The sequence below is a fragment of the Oncorhynchus clarkii genome, chromosome 28 (genome assembly GCF_045791955.1).
Source record: "Oncorhynchus clarkii lewisi isolate Uvic-CL-2024 chromosome 28, UVic_Ocla_1.0, whole genome shotgun sequence".
Taxonomy (NCBI): Eukaryota; Metazoa; Chordata; class Actinopteri; order Salmoniformes; family Salmonidae; genus Oncorhynchus; species Oncorhynchus clarkii.
Genome location: NC_092174.1, coordinates 10926535 through 10947660, shown reverse-complemented (window position 1 = coordinate 10947660; position 21126 = coordinate 10926535). Strand labels below are relative to the sequence as shown.

General features: G+C 41.8%; 1 protein-coding gene across 1 annotated transcript; it reads right to left on the bottom strand.

Moving 5' to 3' along the window:
• Positions 1-226: 226 nt before the first annotated feature.
• On the bottom strand, positions 227-19996 carry LOC139387568 (scinderin like b). Its single transcript, XM_071133894.1, has 17 exons — positions 19664-19996; positions 17321-17508; positions 15414-15568; positions 11551-11712; positions 9373-9522; positions 8728-8817; positions 8289-8421; positions 7896-7984; positions 7420-7635; positions 6946-7079; positions 6510-6600; positions 4985-5155; positions 2457-2631; positions 1983-2098; positions 1698-1775; positions 1516-1576; positions 227-1014 (listed from the first exon to the last, which is right to left on the bottom strand). Exons 2-17 carry the CDS (start codon positions 17499-17501, stop codon positions 854-856), a joined length of 2163 nt encoding a protein of 720 aa, XP_070989995.1. The 5' UTR covers positions 17502-17508; positions 19664-19996; the 3' UTR covers positions 227-853.
• Positions 19997-21126: the final 1130 nt, after the last annotated feature.

Sequence of the window (21126 nt, the reverse complement as noted above, 5' to 3'; positions counted from 1 at the left end):
CGGCTACTATGATTGTCTGTTCTCATAAGTTAGAGACGTTTTTTCCCCTACCATTTGACCAACTTCAGAAGACAGTGAAATGTTACATGGAAGAAAGAGGTTGTACTGATATTAAAAGTGTGAAACTGGTCTGCTGTCATTCCTGTCCGTGTGGCCTCCTGTCAACATAGAAAATGTAGGCTACCAACATGTTCTTATTTCTACCACAGTCTACAGAACACAATCCTTTAAAATACTAGGAATTTATTTAAAAGCCATCTGTAATAGCATTTCAGAATAATCAAAAAATAATGTAAAAAAGATATCATGTATTTTTTCAGTTAGATACACTACATATACAAAAGTATGTGGACATCGTTCAAATGAGTGGATTTCAGCCACACCTATTGCTGACGGATATATCAAATCGGATGTATCAAAATGAGCACACAATCTCCATAGACAAACATGGACCAACTCCATATTAATGTCCATGATTTTTGAATGAGATGTTCGATGAGCAGGTCCACATACTTTTGACCATGTAGTTTATCTTGTTAAAATGCAGCATGCATCACATATCAAGACGAAGTGCAAAAAATACCTTTTGGATTCAAAACACTAGGCCTACTGGAGTGAGAAGGCTCCCAAATATATGCTCTAACAGGAAATGTAAAAACATGCTAGGCAGACATTTCATACATATTTAAAAACGACAACATTATGTCATTTTTTTCAAGCTAGAGTAACAGAGCGGTGCAATGCACTGGTACAGAATAGAGGCAGAAACTCCCAAACAGCAGTGCATGGGAGTGGCAAGGGAATGGGTATGGGCAAGTGGCAGATGGGTAAGGGGGTGGGTGGAGTTATGCATTTAGAATGCTGCACGGATTCTCTCCAGAGGGTCTGTTTCCCACATTTTGGGGTCCCAAGCCTGGAACCAGCCAGTGAAGGTTGGGGGTTCTGCCCCCTGTTTGATGGTGGAGATGGGCAGCCCTCTGCGTCCAGAGGGGTCTGAGTCCACATAGTCCTTAGCTAGAGAGGGAGATAGAGAGAGGGATGGGGAGAGAGAGAGAGGGAAGGGGAGAGAGGAGAGGGGTGGGGGGGAGAGAGGGAGTGGAGAGGGAAAGGGGGATAAGGAGGGAGGGAAAGGGGGATAGGGAGGGAGGGAGGGAGCATTAACATTATTCCTGTATATTGACAGTCCAAGTCTCTAGTTAAAGAGAGAAACCAGAAATACAGTACTGTTATGTTATGTCACAAAAGGAACTCATATGCTTTGATCCAGAATTTTTTTTATGAAGGCCACAGAAAGTGAAGCTTTAACCATAGGCTGAAACCAATTTCAAGTTCAACTGTATGCAATGGTGAGGGAGAAAACAACCTTTTACAAATATAAAGGTCATCCTTTGATTATATAGGTAGATACAATGAGCGTCATAAGATAACTCATGTTCTTCTTAATCAGTTGTGACCCCCGTCTGGATCCTAAGTAGGGGCCACTGTAAAAGTTTGTTTCTCTGCGTGTTCTCGTACCTATTTTGGGTGCTCCAGACCTCTCTTCCGCATTCGCATCGTTACCGATCCAGAGGAAGATCTGTTGGGAGGCCACACATGCTGTTAGCTTGTAGACTTTCAGATTCACTCTGCATTGTTTTTTGAGAGCAGAAGATGAACAAGCTTGTGAATTATGATTATGATGGGGGAGCTTCACTCACCTGGTCCCAGGTGTCCAGCAACATGACATCATCAGTGGCCAGGTCAGACTGTTGGAAGTCTCCAGGAACCTCTTCCACCTGGTGATTGGAGGATTAAAATACAGCACTGTGAAACATGGGCACATTGGACTTTTGCATTGTAGTATTCCACATTGTGTTACCTATGCAATGTTCTCTCCTTCTGAGTGACACTGAATTTCTCATTTGGGGTTGAATTGAGTAGTCATCTATCTATCCAAGCGAGACACTACTATAGACACACTCAACAACACTCCCATCACTTACACTGAGGCATCCGGTCTTGTTGGAGCAGCCAAACAGGCGTGGAGGTTTGACCATGTTCTGCAGACCCTTGGAGGTCTGGTACTCCTTCTTTCCTCCAAGGGCAGACCAGAACCCAGCTAGGACAGGTAAGACCAGCATAGATTAATTTCATTGGTTCTTCGGAACTATCATGTTTTGTTGTGATATTAGCATGTGTGATGTTAACTCTTTCCTGTGTTGTTTTAGGGGCACATTTCAATTGTCTAAAGTTGTTTCCTCTCCTTGTAACCTTTCCTTCATCAACACTGATCTGAAAAAAAGTTAGATAGTCAAGCAAATACATGAGAGGAAGCCACCACCAAATAGCCTTTACCTATCCTGTGATTTCAGCCTAGTGTAGATGAAGGAGATAAGACAAGAAGAGGAAGACACGTTGGACTATCAAGATGCACCCCACTAATACAATAAAGATGGAAAACTACATGGAATCCTTACCTGGCTCCTTGCCCTCAGACACATCACTGGCACTGCCACCCAGGATGCCCACCACATGCTTGGCGGCGGCCATTTCCTCCTCGCTGGCGCCCACCCCCCTCCACACAAACATGGCATCGGGAGATTTGAGCACAAACACGTCATTGGCATTCAGGAAGGAAGCGGAGGGCTCTACCTGACAGGAAGAAAAATACAAGAGGTGTTCAGAAGTGGTCTGGTAAAATTAGAATCCTACTTCTTATCCTACACTGTTTCTATACTTCTACTATATTATAGTCTTAGATGTTCTTCTAAGGGCCTGTCAATCCTCCACCCACACCGATGGTCATTATCTCAACTTTTTATTTTGTTTGTAATTTATTCAGAAGGGGGTTACAGCATATTGCTGTGGCGGTCATACAATTTTTTCAGACGGTTATTGTTCTCACTGTAATTGACCGTTAATTCATATAAACACATTCAGTATCACCAGGCCTCCACGCATACAAGCCACTGATGCGAGCCTTTGGAACATCTACATTGACAAAAGTCTAATAAAGCAATTTAATATACGCCATAACAATAAATCCATTCTTTATTTCAGGCAGGTCTAAAGAAACATTATGATATGAAGAAAATGTATTTCCGAAGAACAGAATATGAGTTGGCCTCCTCTTTGTCTGGCTATGCGCCATGCCATAGGCTGTAGGCTTGTTTATTTAGCAGATAAGTTACGCTTATAAGTCCCATGTCATTATTTTATATTATATGATTTTATAGTAAGAAGAATATAATTGAACTTAGCTGAATAAAATAGAGAGGATATTTTTCCCATTCCAGAACGAGTGTGCAGATGAAGTGGCTAAATTGAGCATAAAAGTGCTCATTTGAAACAGGTCCTATAAGCTAGATTTGGAGTTATTTGGCATCTTTAGTTGTGAATGATACAAACTTTGGAACGTCGTAGAAATCAAAACATATATGGGCTGCATGATGCGACTGACTATAGGCTACTGATGATTTGAGAAAGTCGCAAAAAAAGCATGCGCTCTGCTCCTTGCCTCAGGCTGCACATGTTGTTCTCTCATCAAGTGATCATATTTTCACCCATCAGACTATTCTCAATGTAATCTTATCTTTAATAATATGTCAAATTAGTTTAGTTTCAGAATGGACCATTATCAAATGGGCAAGAACAGGGGAAAAACGATGTCATCCATATGCACTCGAATAGCGAATGGAGGCCACTTTCCCGCCTGTTCGTTTTTCAATCATGCCAGGTAGGCTACTCCGGTTATTTCACCTCACGCATCAACCACGCTGGGCTACCGGTTATATTCCGACCAAACTCCATGCAATGGGCTCTCCAACCCTGCTCCTGTAGGTACCAGGTGCTTAATTTGGGAAACCAAGTAAAATATGTTCTGAAACATCAATAGCAACTAAACATATTTCATTAAACTGTTGCCAGCCCCTCATGGAAACGCATGATGATGAGATATTCTGTAGCTAAAGGTAATGTGACAGCCTATTAATTCATTTAAAATATATTTTTTAAATCCCTATTACTAGGCTATTCCAAATCAAATACAAATTCACTATACTTGTAGGCTAACTCTATAAGCCGCACTGCACAATCAATGATCCAACAGCATCGCCTAGGCCTATTCAGTACGTTCTCTCCCAGACTCTCAATATTTTAATTTCGGTATTATTTTGGGCATGGGCTCATATATACATAGGCATATGCGTATGCATAAGCTCTAATATGCGTTTGGATGTTTTGAATTAATCATCACCTTAAGAAGCCATTTGTCCATTTGGTTGTGTGAGGATTTAAAACAACATCCACAATGACCATGTTTTCTTTCTGTTTCTTTCTTCAAATTGATCATCACAGTGAGGTGAGTTTTAAAAGAATGATACTGCGTTGATAAGTGTTTGGGACCTGATGGAGGGACAACAGAGCCCCGAGTACCAGGCCATTAGGACCTGATGAAGGTACAATATAGCCCTGAGTACCAGACCATTAGGACCTGATGGAGGAACAACAGAGCCCTGAGTACCAGGCCATTAGGACCTGATGGAGAGACAATAGAGCCCTGATGAGTACCAGACTATAAGGACCTGATGGAGGAACAACAGAGCCCTGAGTACCAGGCCATTAGGACCTGATGGAGGGGCAATAGAGCCCCGAGTACCAGACTATTGGCGACCTGATGGTCATTAGCGAGATGGGTACTACCAAGCATGTCCAGAGTGCATAAAAGGAGATTACCGTTACTCAGCGGTCCCGTGGAATTTTACTGCGGTCATGACACATGACTGCCAGTGTGGCGGTAAAATGATTAACCCAACAGCCCTAGTTACGGGTACAGGTATAACATTCAAAGTCATATTCATTCAGATATATTCATATATTCAGTTATAATATTTGCATTTCATATTTTCACATATATTTTCTTGTACCGGTAAATAATATACCCCTGTTGAACCCGACCAAACTTATCTGTTCCTCTCCCTCACACATAGACACACTGAGAACTCACCTCTACAGCTCGTGTAGCGCGGGTGGAGGACTGCCGAATGTGGAAGAGTCGTGTGCTGCCAGTGTCCGTCTGTCCTCCTTTACGGGACGTTCCTCCAATGTGGACCATCATTGGCTTGCCCTGGAACAGGCTCATCAGGTGGGGGGGTTCCTGGCCCTGGGTCACACGCACCTGTAGGGGGAAATAGACAAACATGGACACATAATGATGTAGATTAAGAAAAAACATTCTAAAGTGATGGGTCATTCTGTTGATTTAGTGAAAAATGAGGCAAAGGTTGCTTTCCTTAATATACCGAACTGTCACGATGTAACATTATGTGCCAATATGGTGGTACCCATTAAAATGTTAAACACAAAACTGCTTGAAACACCCAACTGGAAGCAAAACCAAGAGTGATTGCCCTCTGCTGGTCAGTATCAAAACCTTTCCACACAATTATTCTGTCTATAAAGACAGGACAAAGTGCATAAGAGACTCAATAATATGACCTTGTTTGCTAGAGACTGGATACCAACGCAGCAGCTGCCTTTGGCAAAAGATCATACATGCACAGGCAAACTGGATACTGTCTATCACAGTGCCATCCGTTTTGTAACCAAAGCCCCATATACCATCCACCACTGCGAACTGTATGCTCTCGTCAGCTGGCCCTCGCTACCCATTCGACGCCAGATCCACTGGCTCCAGGCCATCTATAAGTCTTTGCTAGGTAAAGCTCCGCCTTATCTCAGCTTACTGGTCACCATAACAACACCCACCTGTAGCACGCGCTCCAGCAGGTATATCTCACTGTTCATCCCCAAACACCCAAACACCTCCTTTGGCCACCTTTCCTTACAGTTCTCTGCTGTCAATGACTGGAGCGAATTGCAAAAATCGCTGAAGCTGGAGACTTATATCTCCCTCACTAACTTTAAGCATCAGCTATCTGAGCAGCTCACCGATCGCTGCAGCTGTACACAGCCCATCTGTAAATGGCCCATCCAACTACCTACCTCATCCCCATATTGTTTTTATTTACTTTTTTTGCACTTTTGCAAACCAGTATTTCTACTTCCACATCATCACCTGCACATCTATCACTCCAGTGTTAATTTCCTCAATTGTAATTACTTTGCTACTCTGGCCTATTTATTGCCTTACCTCCTTACTCAATTTGCACACACTGTATATAGATTTTTCAATTGTTATTGACTGTACTTTTGTTATCCCATGTGTAACTCGGTGTTGTTGTTTTTTGTCACACTGTTTTGCTTTATCTTGGCCAGGTCGCAGTTATAAATTAGAACTTGTTCTCAACTGGCCTACCTGGTTAATCATTTTGTATCATTTTTATTTTATCGGCGTTATGAACCACAATAAATGCAATGGCTTGACAACCTTTGAACTATTGACTGAAAGTGCTTTGTCCAGTGCCCTTACGAATAAAAATGCCACACCGTCATAGCTATTGACTGTGCTGTGCTATTGACACGGATTGCGTTGTGGACAGGAAGATGAGCTGGAGAGTAAAGAGACCCACCTGAACAGGGGCTCCTCCCATAGAGTCATCCAGCTTCACTGTCATGAAGGCAGAGGCAGCCAGCTCATCCTGGGTGCACTTCAGCCCCTGCCTGATACACACACACACACAAACCAACAAACATGTTAACCACACCGTATTCGGGCCTTCCAACAGGTATCAAATATGGGATAAAAGTATTGAGTCAGTTTGCCATGCTCATTTCAGATACATTTCAGATACAGGACACGTGGAAGTGTTTCAGAATATTCAAGAACAGGTTCGGGTTAGGTAAAATGCCCCCTTTGTGTAATTGATTTGTTCTACACAAACCTGGCGTCGATGTCATTTGCACTGTCCAGGTGCACAGTAGATGATTAGTCATTTGCACTCACTAGGTGTAAATAAATGATGTCATGTTTACAGCATAGTTGTGGATGATGTCATATGTACTGACCAGGTGTAGATTATGTGCTGCTCCCTGCCTCCCAGTCTGTAGCTGTAGAGGATGAGGTAACAGTCTCCTCCATAGAACTGGCCATAGGAGGAGGGATCCACAGCCACTTTATCACCATCCTCAACACGCCAGATCTGAAACCAAAGCAATAGTTAGGGGTGCTCAATCACAATATCATTTTCAACATTATGTTGCTGCCCTGATTTGTTCTGAAAGTGCCCAGCACCCTGACTGCTGCTTCAAAACCTTGTATTTGCCTGGACTTTCCTAAATTTAAGATAGAAACACAGTAAAGTCCAAAGACTTAGTTCAGGGGTCTGAAACGTTCGGGTGGTGGGCCAGATCCGGCCCACAAGCCGATATAATACGGCCCGTGGTTGTCTATGTAAATATAAACAGACAGACCCTGGGAAAAATTAGTTTGAGACCCTTGACTTAGTTATTTCCATTGTAGTCCAGTATTATGTGTTTTACCTGGACTTTGCCTTTACCATCATCCACCATGCCATGCTGGGCGGCCATGTTTTTGTTGGAGTGGAGGGTGGAGGCGTCGAAGGGCACTTGCTCCACCTTGGCAATGCGGCCTATGCTGTAGGCCTTACTGGGACCTGTGGTCTGGTCCTTGTCCTTCCAGTCACTGAAGAACTGCTTGAAAAGAGTGGTCTCGCCTCCTGCTGGAAGTACCTGGATCTGCAGGGCCGAAGAAGAAACGCACATTTTTTTTGTTTGCCATAAACCACCAATTCATCTCACGTTCGTTCCAATAGCTGAGTGATAAATGAGACTTGGAATTATGGTTATGTGAAACTATCAATCTTTCTTTATATTCATTATCGTTCAAACTTTTTTGTTTGTTGAAAGTGGACATGGCCAACAACATTTGGACCATTTCCTAGTAGTGCCTGACCAAGACCTAGGAATGGTCCAAATGTTTTATTCCATCAGTGTACCTGTGTCTTATCGGAGTAGCCCTTCTCTTTGATGAACTTCTGGGCTGCAGACATGGCTGCTTTACGTTCTGATGTGTTGGCCTTGGGTCCTGTGATGGGGAAACAGATAGGGATGCTGAATTATCAACCCGACTCAACGCGACTCTTGAAAAAAAAAACAGACGATCGCGAAAACAAATACGTAAAGAGAGAACTCTGAAAAGAGTGCTGTAAAATATTACACGTTGAGGTAGCCATTTATGCCCCGGAACTATTTTTTAACCAGACGGAGCCGTTTCCCCAGAAGTGACATATTTTCCGATAATCGACTTGCCTCGTCGAAGTGCGTCACATAATGATCGATATCCTGGCAAATGTTTCAAAAGCAGAGTGGAGAGGAGAAGAGTAGCCTACCTTTCCATACGAAGACGTTCTTGTCCACTCCGTTGTCCAGGATGTAGCACTCCTCAGCGGTCAGCATGGCCTGTTTGAAGGGGCTGGAGGAGGCCACCGACGACGACTTCATAGAGCCAGAGGCATCGGAGATCTACAAAACACAGGGATTAGATATCAACAGACACATACTCATCCTGTACATATGTTGACAGTACTCCCTTGAAAAGCAATGTGTTCTTCTCTACGGATTCCCATGTATAAATAAGGGATCAATATGGAATCAACAAATAGATACAACATCAGAGATCTACAATGTACGTCAATAAGCTTGAGAGATCAACAATACGTGAGAACTGAAATGGATAACACCATAATCATGAGAAGAGAACAATAAGATAAGAACAATGGCAAATCATGATGCTGATGGTAAACAGCAAAGTGCAGTAACATCAGTTACCATGTAGAGGGCACCCTTCTTCCTGTTGGAGGTGTCCACCTTCTCATCATCGGGTGTGCCAGGGGGGATACTGGGTTTGGGCCCCAGAGCCTATGAGGATCCAACATGGAAGATTAGCTTCATACAGAAACACAGAGAATCCTTGTTCCTGGCCCCATACACATGCATGGCCAGTCTCTCTTTTCTCTCTCTTATTCACGTTCTCTATCTCTCTCCCCCTTTTTATTTATCCTTTTCTCTCTCGTTAGTCTTAGAGACAATTGCCATATACTTGTTTGGGGGGGGGGGGCAGTTTAGCAAAAGGCTAAGGCATAGAAGTGGCACAGGGTACAGAAAAAGGCATTTGTACCCATCTGCATTCCCAGGGTGAAGGCGATTTCAATAACCAGGAAACGCCTAAAAAATGTATAGCGCCATTTTATGATATGTTATACAGTAATTACCACGTCCAATGATGACTATTTGAATGTTGTTTGAATGTTACTTGGATACTGTACGTGTATAAGTATGATTGATTTTCTTGTGTGTGTGTGTTGGTACATGCATGCGTGTGTGTGTGTGTGTGTGTGTGTGTGTGTCTGTCTGTCTGTGTGTGTGTCTGTGTGTGTGTGTGTGTGTGTGTGTGTGTGTGTCCCTATCCTTCACCTCAGTAAGTGCCTGTGGCTCAGCCCCATCCTCCACCATGTGGAGTTTGGCCCTGCCGTTCCTCTCGTTGTCCCTGATGTCAATGGCCACCTGGGAGGCCTTCAGACGCTCAAAACGGTTACACTCACTGCCACACCACTGGTAGATATCCTGAGGAAGAGGTAGAGTAGAGAAGATGAGGAACAAAAGGTTTAGCTAGCTTTCCAGTGTCACCTAGTTACATGTCTTTTCGAAGCCTAAGGGATCTATACGTGTATTGAAATTCAGCTATGTGATTTCTGGTTTACATCATTTTTGCTTCTGCATGTTACTTAGCTATAGCCCTTCAGGCTTGAACTCCTATTCTGAGATGCCTAACTTGAAATGTTATACAAATAATCATTGACGTCAATGCATGATTTACACAGAGATGTGAGGTGCTGTAAATATGTGTTCAGGTTAATGGTGATCATTTCACCAATTCTACCGACTACAGAGTCCCTTCAATGGTGTAGCCACATCATTTTGCTCATCATATAACTTAGCTAAAAGCTCCGACTCTAGCTTTCAAATACCAACACCTACATCATCATTCAAAAGGTTTTAGAACACCTACTCATTCAAGGGTTTTTCTTAATTTTTACTATTTTCTACATTCTATAATAATAGTGAAGACATCAAAACTATGAAATAACACATATGGAATCATGTAGTAACCAAAAAAAAGTGTTAAACAAATCAAAATATATTTTATATTTAAGATTCTTCAAATAGCCACCCCTTTGCACACTCTTGGCATTCTCTCAACTAGCTTCATCTGGAATGCTTTTCCAAAAGTCTTGAAGGAGTTCCCAAATATGCTGAGCACTTGTTGGCTGCTTTTCCTTCACTCTGCGGTCCAACTCATTCCAAACTATCTCAATTTGGTTGAGGTCGGGGGATTGAGGAGGCCATGTCATCTGATAAAGCACTCCATCACACTCCTTCTTGGTAAAATATCCCTTACACAGCCTGGAGGTGTGTTGGGTCTTTTGTCCTGATGAATAACAAATGATAGTCCCACTAAGCCCAAACCAGGTGGGATGGCATATCGCTGCAGAATGCTGTGGTAGCCATGCTAGTTAAGTGTGCCTTGAATTCTAAATCAATCACAGACAGTGTCACCAGCAAAGTACCCCCACACCATAACACCTCCTCCTCCATGCTTTATGGTAGGAAATACACATGCAGAGATCATCGTTCACCCACACCGCATCTCACAAAAACACGGCGGTTGGAACCAAAAATCTCCAATTTGGACTCCAGACCAAAGGACTCCCACTGGTCTAATGTCCATTGCTCGTGTTTCTTGGCCTAAGCAAGTCTCTTCTTCTTATTGGTGTCCTTTAGTAGTGGTTTCTTTGCAGCAATTCGACCATGAAGGCCTGATTCTCACAGTCTCCTCTGAAGAGTTGATGTTGAGATGTGTCTGTTACTTGAACTCTGTGAAGCATTTATTTGGGGCTCATTTATATGAGGCTGGTAACTATAGTGAACTTATCCTCTGCAGCAGAGGTAACTCTGGGTCTTCCATTCCTGTGGTCGTCCTCATGAGAGCCAGTTTCATCATAGCGCTTGATGATTTTTGTGACTGCACTTGAAGAAACTTTCAAAGTTCTTGACATTTTCTGTATTGACTGACCTTCATGTCTTAAAGAGATGATGGACTGTCGTTTCTCTTTGCTTATTTGAGCTGTTCTTGACATAATATGGACTTGGTCTTTTACCAAATAGGGTTATCTTCTCTATACCCCCTACCTTGTCACAACACAACTGACTGTTCAAACACATTAAGAAGGAAAGAAATTCCACAAATGAACTTTTAAGAAGGCACACCTGTTAATTGAAATTCATTCCAGGTGACTACCCCATGAAGCTGGTTGAGAGAATGCCGAGAGTGTGCAAAGCTGATATCAAGGCAAAGGGTGGCTATTTAAAGAATCTCAAATATAAAATATATTTTGATTTGTTTAACACTTTTTTGGTACTACATGATTCCATATGTGTTATTTCATATTTTTTATGTCTTTGCTATTATTCTACAATAGTACAAATAAAGAAAAAACTTTTTAATGAGTAGGTGTTCTAAAACTTTTGATCGGTAGTGTATATCCACAGGTCTACATTTCACCAAGGCTGTACTGCGTAGACGAGAGTTACCTTTCCCAGGTCCACGATAAAGCAGTCTCCCTGGTTGAAGCTAGCCCAGGACAGGGCCACCTCTGTGGCTCGGATGGCCCGCCTCCCCTTGATGTGCAACAGGCGCTTCACGCTCATGTCATTGGTCACGACGTGTTGGAAGCCTGAGGCCACACCCCCTTGCTGTGATGGGAGGGGTCAAATTAGGTGAAAGAGTGAAGAGGAGATCAGAGTCTTTTTTTCCTGGTGGGTCTCTCGATAAACTAGGGTACCAGTGAGTGTTTCTTGTAGTGGACAACTGTTTGAGCTGTTAGAAAGTCATTAGTAATCATTTGCCTTTTTTTTCTCATGTGAATACATTAAGATATAAAGAGGTGACATAGATACATTCAATATAATTCACGAGTTGAATCAAAACCTATGTTTAAACACTACCTTTCTTTCCTTACATTTATCATACTGCTGTTTGTCATTATATCATATACTAAGCATTTAACAATTGAATTACACATCGAATGACAAAATCCATGATATTGCTGTTGGACTCCTTGTATGGCGATCTCGGAAGTATATCCCTATGTCACGGTGTGAAAACAGTTTTCATGGGCACACATATCCCAAACAATGTATGCATTGCAAAATCAAATGCCACCAACAGAAAGAATATTGTAACTTTAACCAGATGAATCAAACAAAAATCAATCCTGTCATTAAAGGGGTTCTTTAATTGTTACGCATAACAGTTGTTTGATGCGCATTTGATGTCTAGCTCTTTAGTTATGTGGGGAAATTACCGTGCAACATCAGCCGATTCAGGAAAGGATTTTCTGAATGAGAATCAAGTGATATACAGCTGGTGTCAGTGGAGACCAGTCATTCAGGGCAGGTGGAGCAGAGCCTGTTTTGAGCCACACGTTTTTTTATTGGTCTTGCCTGTTTTGCATCTTCTTTTGGCATTAATACATGTCACATATCAGTTTGCAAACAATGTCACACAAAAAAAACACTACCATTCAAAAGTTTGGGGTCACTTAAAAATGTCCTTGTTTTTGAAAGAAAAGCAAAAAAATTTGTCCATTAAAATAACATCAAATTGATCAGAAATACAGCGTAGATATTGTTAATGTTGTAAATGACTATTGTAGCTGGAATATCTACGTAGGCGTACAGAGGCCCATTATCAGCAACCATCACTCCTGTGTTCAAATGGCACGTTGTGTTAGCTAATCCAAGTTAATCATTTTAAAAGGCTAATTGATCATTAGAAAACCCTCATTCACGGGGACACTATGTCACCTCCAAGTCTAAGGGTGGACTTAGAAAATTCTAGCCCCTTGGGTGATGTCATAGAGTTACATTAGAAGCGCCCATCCAAGAAGGCTCAAGGTCATTGGCCACAGATAAAATGATGTCAAATCGCGTTATATCTACAGTAGCTTTGATTGGACTGTCAACATCATACTTTCCAAATCTTAGCTAGCAGTCATCATTATCATCACGAATCAAGTTGACAATCTACTGGCAAATCCTTTTTAATCCTTGTCATATGAAGAGAAATAATGACGAGATATTATACATAAAACGTATCGGTGCTCATCGGCCATTGGACATAAACATTACACAACAAGTTGGAAATCGCAAATTCAACAATGAGTGGTTTGGAAGGAATCTGTGAGTTCAAGACAACTGGGAACTCGGGAAAACAAGCTACTAATGGGAAAATACGTTTTGAACTTTAATCCAATTCGGGAATTGTAAATGAGGAACTCAGGCCTCTTTCTGGAGCTATGATCTGAAGATCACTGACGTCATCATGATTTGACATTTTTTCCAGAGATCCCAGTTGTCTTGAAAGCACCATAAATCCAGAGAATGCCAGACTTTGATGACAAAGTTTGATGACTAAATTTGCCCACGAAGCACCGCCGCACTACACCAACCGCTACCTTCCTGTGAGCACAGCACAACAAGGTGAGTCCAAAAATGTATTGTATGCTGTTGCATGAATTATGTAATATGCCAGGGAGACATGTCTGTAGCTAAGAAAGTAATACTAAGTGTATGTTGTGTAGTAAGCTGTTAGTAGCCCATTTGCCACACCCTAATAATTTGGTCTATTTTCCCCTCTTAATTTCGCCTACTGTTCTGACTTGGTGGTGCACATGTTTTTGAGAAATGTAATCATTGAATATTGTAAGAGCTTTCATTGTTTGCTTATATGCCCCCTTTATTTATCCTATGATTCGGACTTGGTGTACAGGGAGAACACTGTAAGAACGGCCCATGTTCTGAATTCTATCGCTGTACATTTCAAAAGTGCTGAACAAATAGTTATATTGACTAGCGTCCGTCCTAGTTCGCTCATTAATGTCGATATCAAAATGACGGATTGCCTCTTATCCGCTCAGGGAAAGTTATTTTCATTAAATAAACACACACAGTGATTTATTAGACATGCAGCGATGATAAAAAAAATGTTTTACAAAGACTGCTTGGGGGCTTTAATAGTTGAATCTCAATTGCATTTTCTTCATTAGTCGCATCCGCACTCCTTCTCAAAACCCATTGGATGAGAAGGTCAGAGGTCCTTCCCTTATTTCCCCCATTCCTCACCTACCTCTCAAAGCACATTGGGAGAGAGGAGTGAAGGTTCCTCCCCTCAGGCTGCAATGCACTTTCAAGAGCATTAATTTGTCGTTTTTAGACACAGACTTTGCCAGATATGAATATAAAAACAGATTTCCGTTTGCAAATCATAGATATGACTGTCCAAACTACAATTTAACTCAAATCATTTTAGGTTTCCACCATTGATAATTCTTGTTTTTTCTTTTCCTCTTAAGGGAATTCAAAGCTTGTTGTCATGTGGCTATTAATGAAATTCCCAAAATGAGAAACAGATCCAGTCTGAGGAAGAGAGGTTCTCCTGAGAAAAACAGAGAACTTTCCATGGCATAGATGCAGCAGGAAGGAATGTTTTATGACTGCAGGGTAAGAAAGACCTCAGATATTCAGCCTTAGCTTCTCTCTCTCTCTTATGCTCTCTCTCTCCCTCAAGGACACAGTGTGCAACTCTAAAATAGAAGGAAGTTTCCAGTTTCCAATGGTAAACAAAAATGGTTAAATTACTGTGATCTTTACTGTGGCTTTTGTGGAAACATAAAACAGATGGTGAGAGGAACAACAAGGGGCAAAACTCTCAAACCCCATGGTTGTAGTATTATAACAGAGATGTTACTGTATTACAGGCCACTACGACCAACCCCTCTTGCCCTAACCCTTACCTTTCTAAAAACCACTTCCTTATCATCAACTGACTGCTCTCATTCAAAACGTCTGCTCTCATTCAAAATGTCTGCTCTCATTCAAAATGTCTGCTCTCATTCAAAATGTCTGCTCTCATTCAAAACGTCTGCTCTCATTCAAAATGTCTGCTCTCATTCAAAATGTCTGCTCTCATTCAAAATGTCTGCTCTCATTCAAAATGACTGCTCTCATGCAAAATGACTGCTCTCATGCAAAATGTCTGCTCTCATTCAAAATGTCTGCTCTCGTTCAAAATGACTGTTCTCAATCAAAATGTCTGCTCTCATTCCAAATGTCTGCTCTCATTCCAAATGTCTGCTCTCATTCAAAATGTCTGCTCTCATTCAAAATGACTGCTCTCATTCAAAATGACTGCTCTCATTCCAAATGTCTGCTCTCATTCAAAATGACTAATATCATTCAAATGTCTGCTCTCATTCAAATGACTGCTCTCATTCAAATGACTGCTCTCATTCAAATAACTGCTCTCATTCAAAATGTCATTAGTGGACCATACATTGGAAAATAGTTGCTCTCCCAACTCATATCTGTCTGATTGTTAGTTGAAAGCGACTGACCTTGTACTTGATGCCAGACTTGAAGTAGCCCATGAAGGTGATGGACTCATTGTTCTGGACCTCTCTGAACTGGACCGGCCCTCCACCCAGGAAGTCATCCAGCTGCGTGGCAAAGATGGCCGCCGCTCCGCTCTCATCCTGAGAACACTCATCACCTGGAGAAAAGAAAGAGAAGAGGAGAGAAAGTGAGACATCATTGACAAGAGAAATTGCTAAAATCATGCACAGACCAAAGACTTGCTTCCAAGCATTTATTCAAAGTGTTCTCATTTGAACCGCGGAGTATAGTCTGGTGACGGCCGGTTTTGGTTCTGGACAATTCTTTAGAGATTGCTCCAAGCTAACGGAATGAGACTTCATGCCAAAGTTTACATACAAATAATGAGTACAAGAAAATGCCTATAGTAGAACTGGTTTGATCAGATCCACCAAGGTCCAGTCAATCCTTTATTACGGGTAAATGTTGCTGTGGTTTAACTCCAACATGGGGTTAAACCGTGGTGGGTGGAGATGTTCGCCATTTTGCATTGACCCCTCTCAAATCTCGAACGGGGGGATAGAGGGGATAGAGAATGTCAGATCTGTAATGTCAGCACCACAGTAAAGAAATGAAGCCTTGTTAGTAAGGTACCACATAAACATGTCCAGACCCATCTGTCTATTGTGAGTGGGTAATGACTACCCGGAACTGGTATGCCATGTGCGGCTCGGCACGCACACTGGGTTCACTCTGGTTTGTCTTGTTGTGAAGTCAAACTGACAAACTAGAAGTTTATAGCAGAGGAGAGATGGAGGGAAGGGAAGACAGCAAGAGAGAAAGAGAGACAGAGAGAGAGAGAAGCAAGGAAATGAGAGGAGAGAGAGTTTTCTAATTTGATGTGGGCTTTCTTTGAAGATAAGTGTACTTGTATGTAGCCTACCATGCCCCGAAATATCTTTAGCCAATTGAATTAAGCTAATAGACAAGACAGGAAAGCAGGAGGGCAAATAGATTTACACAAATACATTTCACACATGAGTGTGAGTACAAGGAAGGAGAGTTTCAACATCATTGTTATCGCAACACAACATTGCCAAAGCATCATAGTGATGTGTGTTGCTGGGAATGCTTTCTCATGTGGTCACCTCACTTCAAAACAAGTGTGAGAAAACGGAACATTTTCTGCACAAGAAATACCTGCTATATATAGATTTACCAAAGTGTCTACATGTAAATTGACCACAGCTAAAGGGTGTTACTGTTTACACACATACACACTCTGAAAAAGTCACATTTTCTACGAGTGTAACTCATGATTGGGAAAGAACACGACTTCCGCTCTTATTGAAATTCATACGGGTGTACTTCAGAGGAGGCTGGTAGGAGGAGCTATAGGAGGACGGGCTCACTGTAATGTCTGGAATGGAATCAATGAAATGGTCCCAAACACATCTAGCGCATGGAAACAACGTGCTTGACTCTGTTCCATCGATTCCATTCCAACCATTCCAATGAGTCCGTCCTCCTATAGCTCCCCCCACCAGCCTCCTCTGGTGTATTTGTCTGTGGGAATATCTATAACCCATCCATATGTCCATTCTAGTCTGTCTGTGTCATGTCTGCCGTTGACCCAGATCCAATAACTCCTCTCTTTCTCAAAGTAACCATTGACCTAAGAAGATTGGACGAAAGCAAGTCCTCCACTACATAGCTTTCACTACTACATAGCCTCCACTACATAGCTTTCTCAAGTCCAGTCCATCTCTGATCAGTAGTTACTTTGAGGAATGTGAGTATTATCAAAGCATGTGAGCTGGGGGGGTCAGTGACATTTCTTCAACATCTAAAGAAATGGCTGTTAAGAGCCTAGTAGGTGTAGTGTGTGTGTGTGTGTGTGTGTGTGTGTGTGTGTGTGTGTGTGTCTTACCCATCCACATGTGTATGTAGTGGGAGGGGGCTGCGGTGGTGTAGAGGAGGATGTACGCGTCTCCTGTGAAAAAGTTTCCGTGTAGAGCCTTGGGGACTGGCCTCAGGTCCATGTTCTCAATACGCCACACCTGCAGCCCTGTCTCCTTCCCAGCGGCCACAAATTCCTTGTGGGACACCATGATGGCTCTGAGAGGAAGAGAGAACATGATCGTATCTCAATGTTCCTCAAAAATGGTGACAGTTTCTCATTTCTAACCTTTACCGTCACTGTTTTCATCGATGCATTGTCTGTTGTAATTTGACTGCATATGCCATCTTTTAAATGAAAAAGACAGGCTTTTAAAGAGAAATGGACAGAGAATGAGAGAAAAAGAGAGAGCGAGAGAGCGAGAGAGAGAGAGGAGTGAGAGAGAGGCAGACCTGTCATAAATGTTGTTTAGGGAACCAAAGTTATTGCCTAGCTCAACAGGACCTCAGGTAGGGTTTGTTAGTCTAGGGTTGTAGTAGTCAACTAACAACGGTCATTACTGAGGTTATAAATACCCATGTTATCTTGACCACCTAGTTGATCATTTTTTGAGAAGCGATTATATTTGAAGCCCTAGATACCGAAAGCATTAACACAACTCTATATGTGAAAATGTGCTACTTCCTCTGAAAGTAGTGGTGGCCTACTACAAAGAAATTAGATTGGTATCACAGGCGCACAGGACAAGATTATGGTGACATAAACCTGGCTTCAGTATGCTTTCTTTACATTTAAATGACACAAGGACGATGAGGGAGACTAATTTAAGTTTAAAATTACATGTTTTTATTTGGCTTATGTATGCTACGGGATACACTGGGTATTCACTGTCCAACAAAATGCTTACTTACAGGTTCCTTCTCGACAATGCAACGACAATAAGAATTAATACAATATAAGAATACGAACATAAAGAAAATGGCTCAGATTAAACTGAAAATAGAAGCAAAGATAATTATGAAACCACTACTTTGACTGATGCATTTCACATCAGCGATGTTATTGTATGATAACTGTAAAACCAATCATTACACATCATTACACTGTAAAACTAAGTGTTTAGGATCTGAACACATAATTAAACACTTTTCTGTAACACTGGGAAGGTATTGAAAATTTAAATGAAAGCCTGTAACAGTGTTTAGATTGTAAACACCAGAACATATTTATTTGCTGTGTGACTTTTTAATCACATGAACACAGTACAAGGCATTAGGATTTTAAACACTAAACACTGGGGGTGTTGTTTGAACACTGTATGATGTAAAAACCCTGTATATTTGCATATTTCCCAGCATGCCTTTCTAGTGAACGTGAAAGATCACTTAGGAGATATATATGTTCTCCTGGTTGGAAACTGACTCAAAAAATCTGCATATCATTTTTAATCTTGCATTCTCAACACCTGTGTTAAAGATGAGAACACGTATTGGCAAATATTAATGCGTATTGTTTCAGTTTTAAAGACTGAGATTTAGGTTATAAACATGTAAAACCATGAAACATGTGACACTGTAGAAATAGTGCGCTCCTCTACCAGTAACCTCAGCTATCTGTGCTTGCCTGTGTATGAATGAACTGGCTGTCTGGTTCTGCTCGGACGAGATAGACGAGAAACTATCGTTGCACTCAAATCAACAACACCTTGGGATAATGCAAATGTGTTAGGTGAGATATGATAACTATCTACTGAACATAAATTTGGTTGTCACTGTGCATGACCAAATATTAAAATACATTTCTCTCTCACACAGACACAGACCGAGAATCTGAGACACACGCACACACACCCACACCCACACACAACTCAATGATGACACTTTTCTCTTCCAGGGAATGTGTTGTATAACTGACGCAGCCTATGCCTGGAAATTATATCAAGCCTAGTAACAAGTTGTCCGTGCACGACTCTCTTTCACTATGACTGACCGATTTACACAACTGGTAAAATAAAGGCATTAGTTTGGCTTTTAGACAACTACAAAAAGAAATAAGCAGTTGAAGAGATCATGTTTCAGTCGATTTCGGTTCAAATTTAGTCTACAAGAGAGGAATAGAGCGAATGCACGATCAGTCTCACATATGAATTCATGTGAAACTTTGCGCAAAACTGTTGAAGAATGAAGGCCAAACTTCAACAGGCCTACAACATATATTGCGCACGACAATTTTGACAAAACTCGATATAAATCTATGCGTTATACAGTTTCCATATGGACCTTTGCAGGTTCAAACAAGAGGTCAGGCAACAACGAATAAAAGTCAACCAAATTATAATTAAAAATGCATTAATTAATATAAAAAGTAACTCACCGCTTGACAGATGTATAACGGAGGGTACGAGAATGTGTGTTGAGCGAGCAGATGTGGACGCGTATGCGACTTCTCTTCTAGAGGCAAAGAGCCTTGTTAATTGCTTGTGGGAGGGTTTATCCGTTTATGGGAGCACCCTACTGACCCCCGCCCCCCCCCACACACACACACACACACACACAGACACGCACGCACGCACACACACACACACACACACACACAAGGAAGGAGGCCAATAAATGGTCAAGGTCAGAAACAAGCATGTAATTCTCCTTCTGTAACTTTTCGACTTGAGTGACTTGCAGCTCTTTGGTCAGAGCCAACTGAAACAGTATAGACCAACTAAATCTTATTTTGAGATAAAGGAAATTGACATCATGAGCTGCTTCCTGGACTGGGGTAATATTTAGGCTGTGTTTGAGGGACTTCCCTTCCCACTAGAGGTAGCATACAGATTATGACTTTGGGTAGCCTATAACCCAATAGCCTATAACCCACTACCTATAATCCAACGCCCCCCCCCCCCACCCCCCACCCCACCCCACCCCCCACCCCACACACACACACACACACACACACACACACACAGTAACCAGTTCAGTTAGTCAAACAAACACACAGAAACCATTCCCCCAAATCAAGCCTAAAAGTATGTTACCAGCTCACACCCACTGACCCTCTCTTTCTCTCTCCCTCTGTATAAAGGGCTATACGTGGAACCCAAAAGGATTCTGCCTGGAACCAAAAAGGGTTATTCAAAGGGTTCTATTGGGGACAGCCGAAGAACCCTTAAAGGTTCTAGATAGCTCCTTTTTTTGTGTGTGTGAAGAGATGTTTACACACTAAGATTCCCAACATTCACACTAGAAGTGAGTAATAGGAGAGATATGTGCCTTGCACTGGTTGTGAAGTGCTATATAGCATGTGTTCCTGTGAATGAGGGTATACAACCCACAGGAGGAGCAAACCCACACAAAGGCATGGTAAACTAAAACAGATGCTATGGGAAAGTAGCTGGTCAACGCCAGTAAGAGATTTTCAGTTCCCTGGCTCAACCAAAAGACAATCCTCTCAGAATGGCCTCTGAAGATACCAAAAACTCAAAGAGCTGAAGGCTTCACAGTGAAAGGATGACTCACCAAACTTAGCTCCAAATTCAATTTAACTTTCTGAGAACTGGCTGTTCTTAAAGACTCCCTCATGATCTGCAGTGATTGCAGTCTGTCTGGTAGAAACTCCCTCTGAAGTTTTTTTTTTATTTGATTTTTTTTAAATTGGACCAGTTGATTTAATAATGACTGGAACATTCCGCAAAATAGTCTGCATCAGCTTTTACCATGGTCATTTCAGGACCAGTGAATTGCATTCCTATTCAAGTCTGTGTCCAATTCAACATAACCCACATGCTGGTGATAAGAGATATGCTGTACAGAGGTTTGATAGACTGATAATGGGTACATATG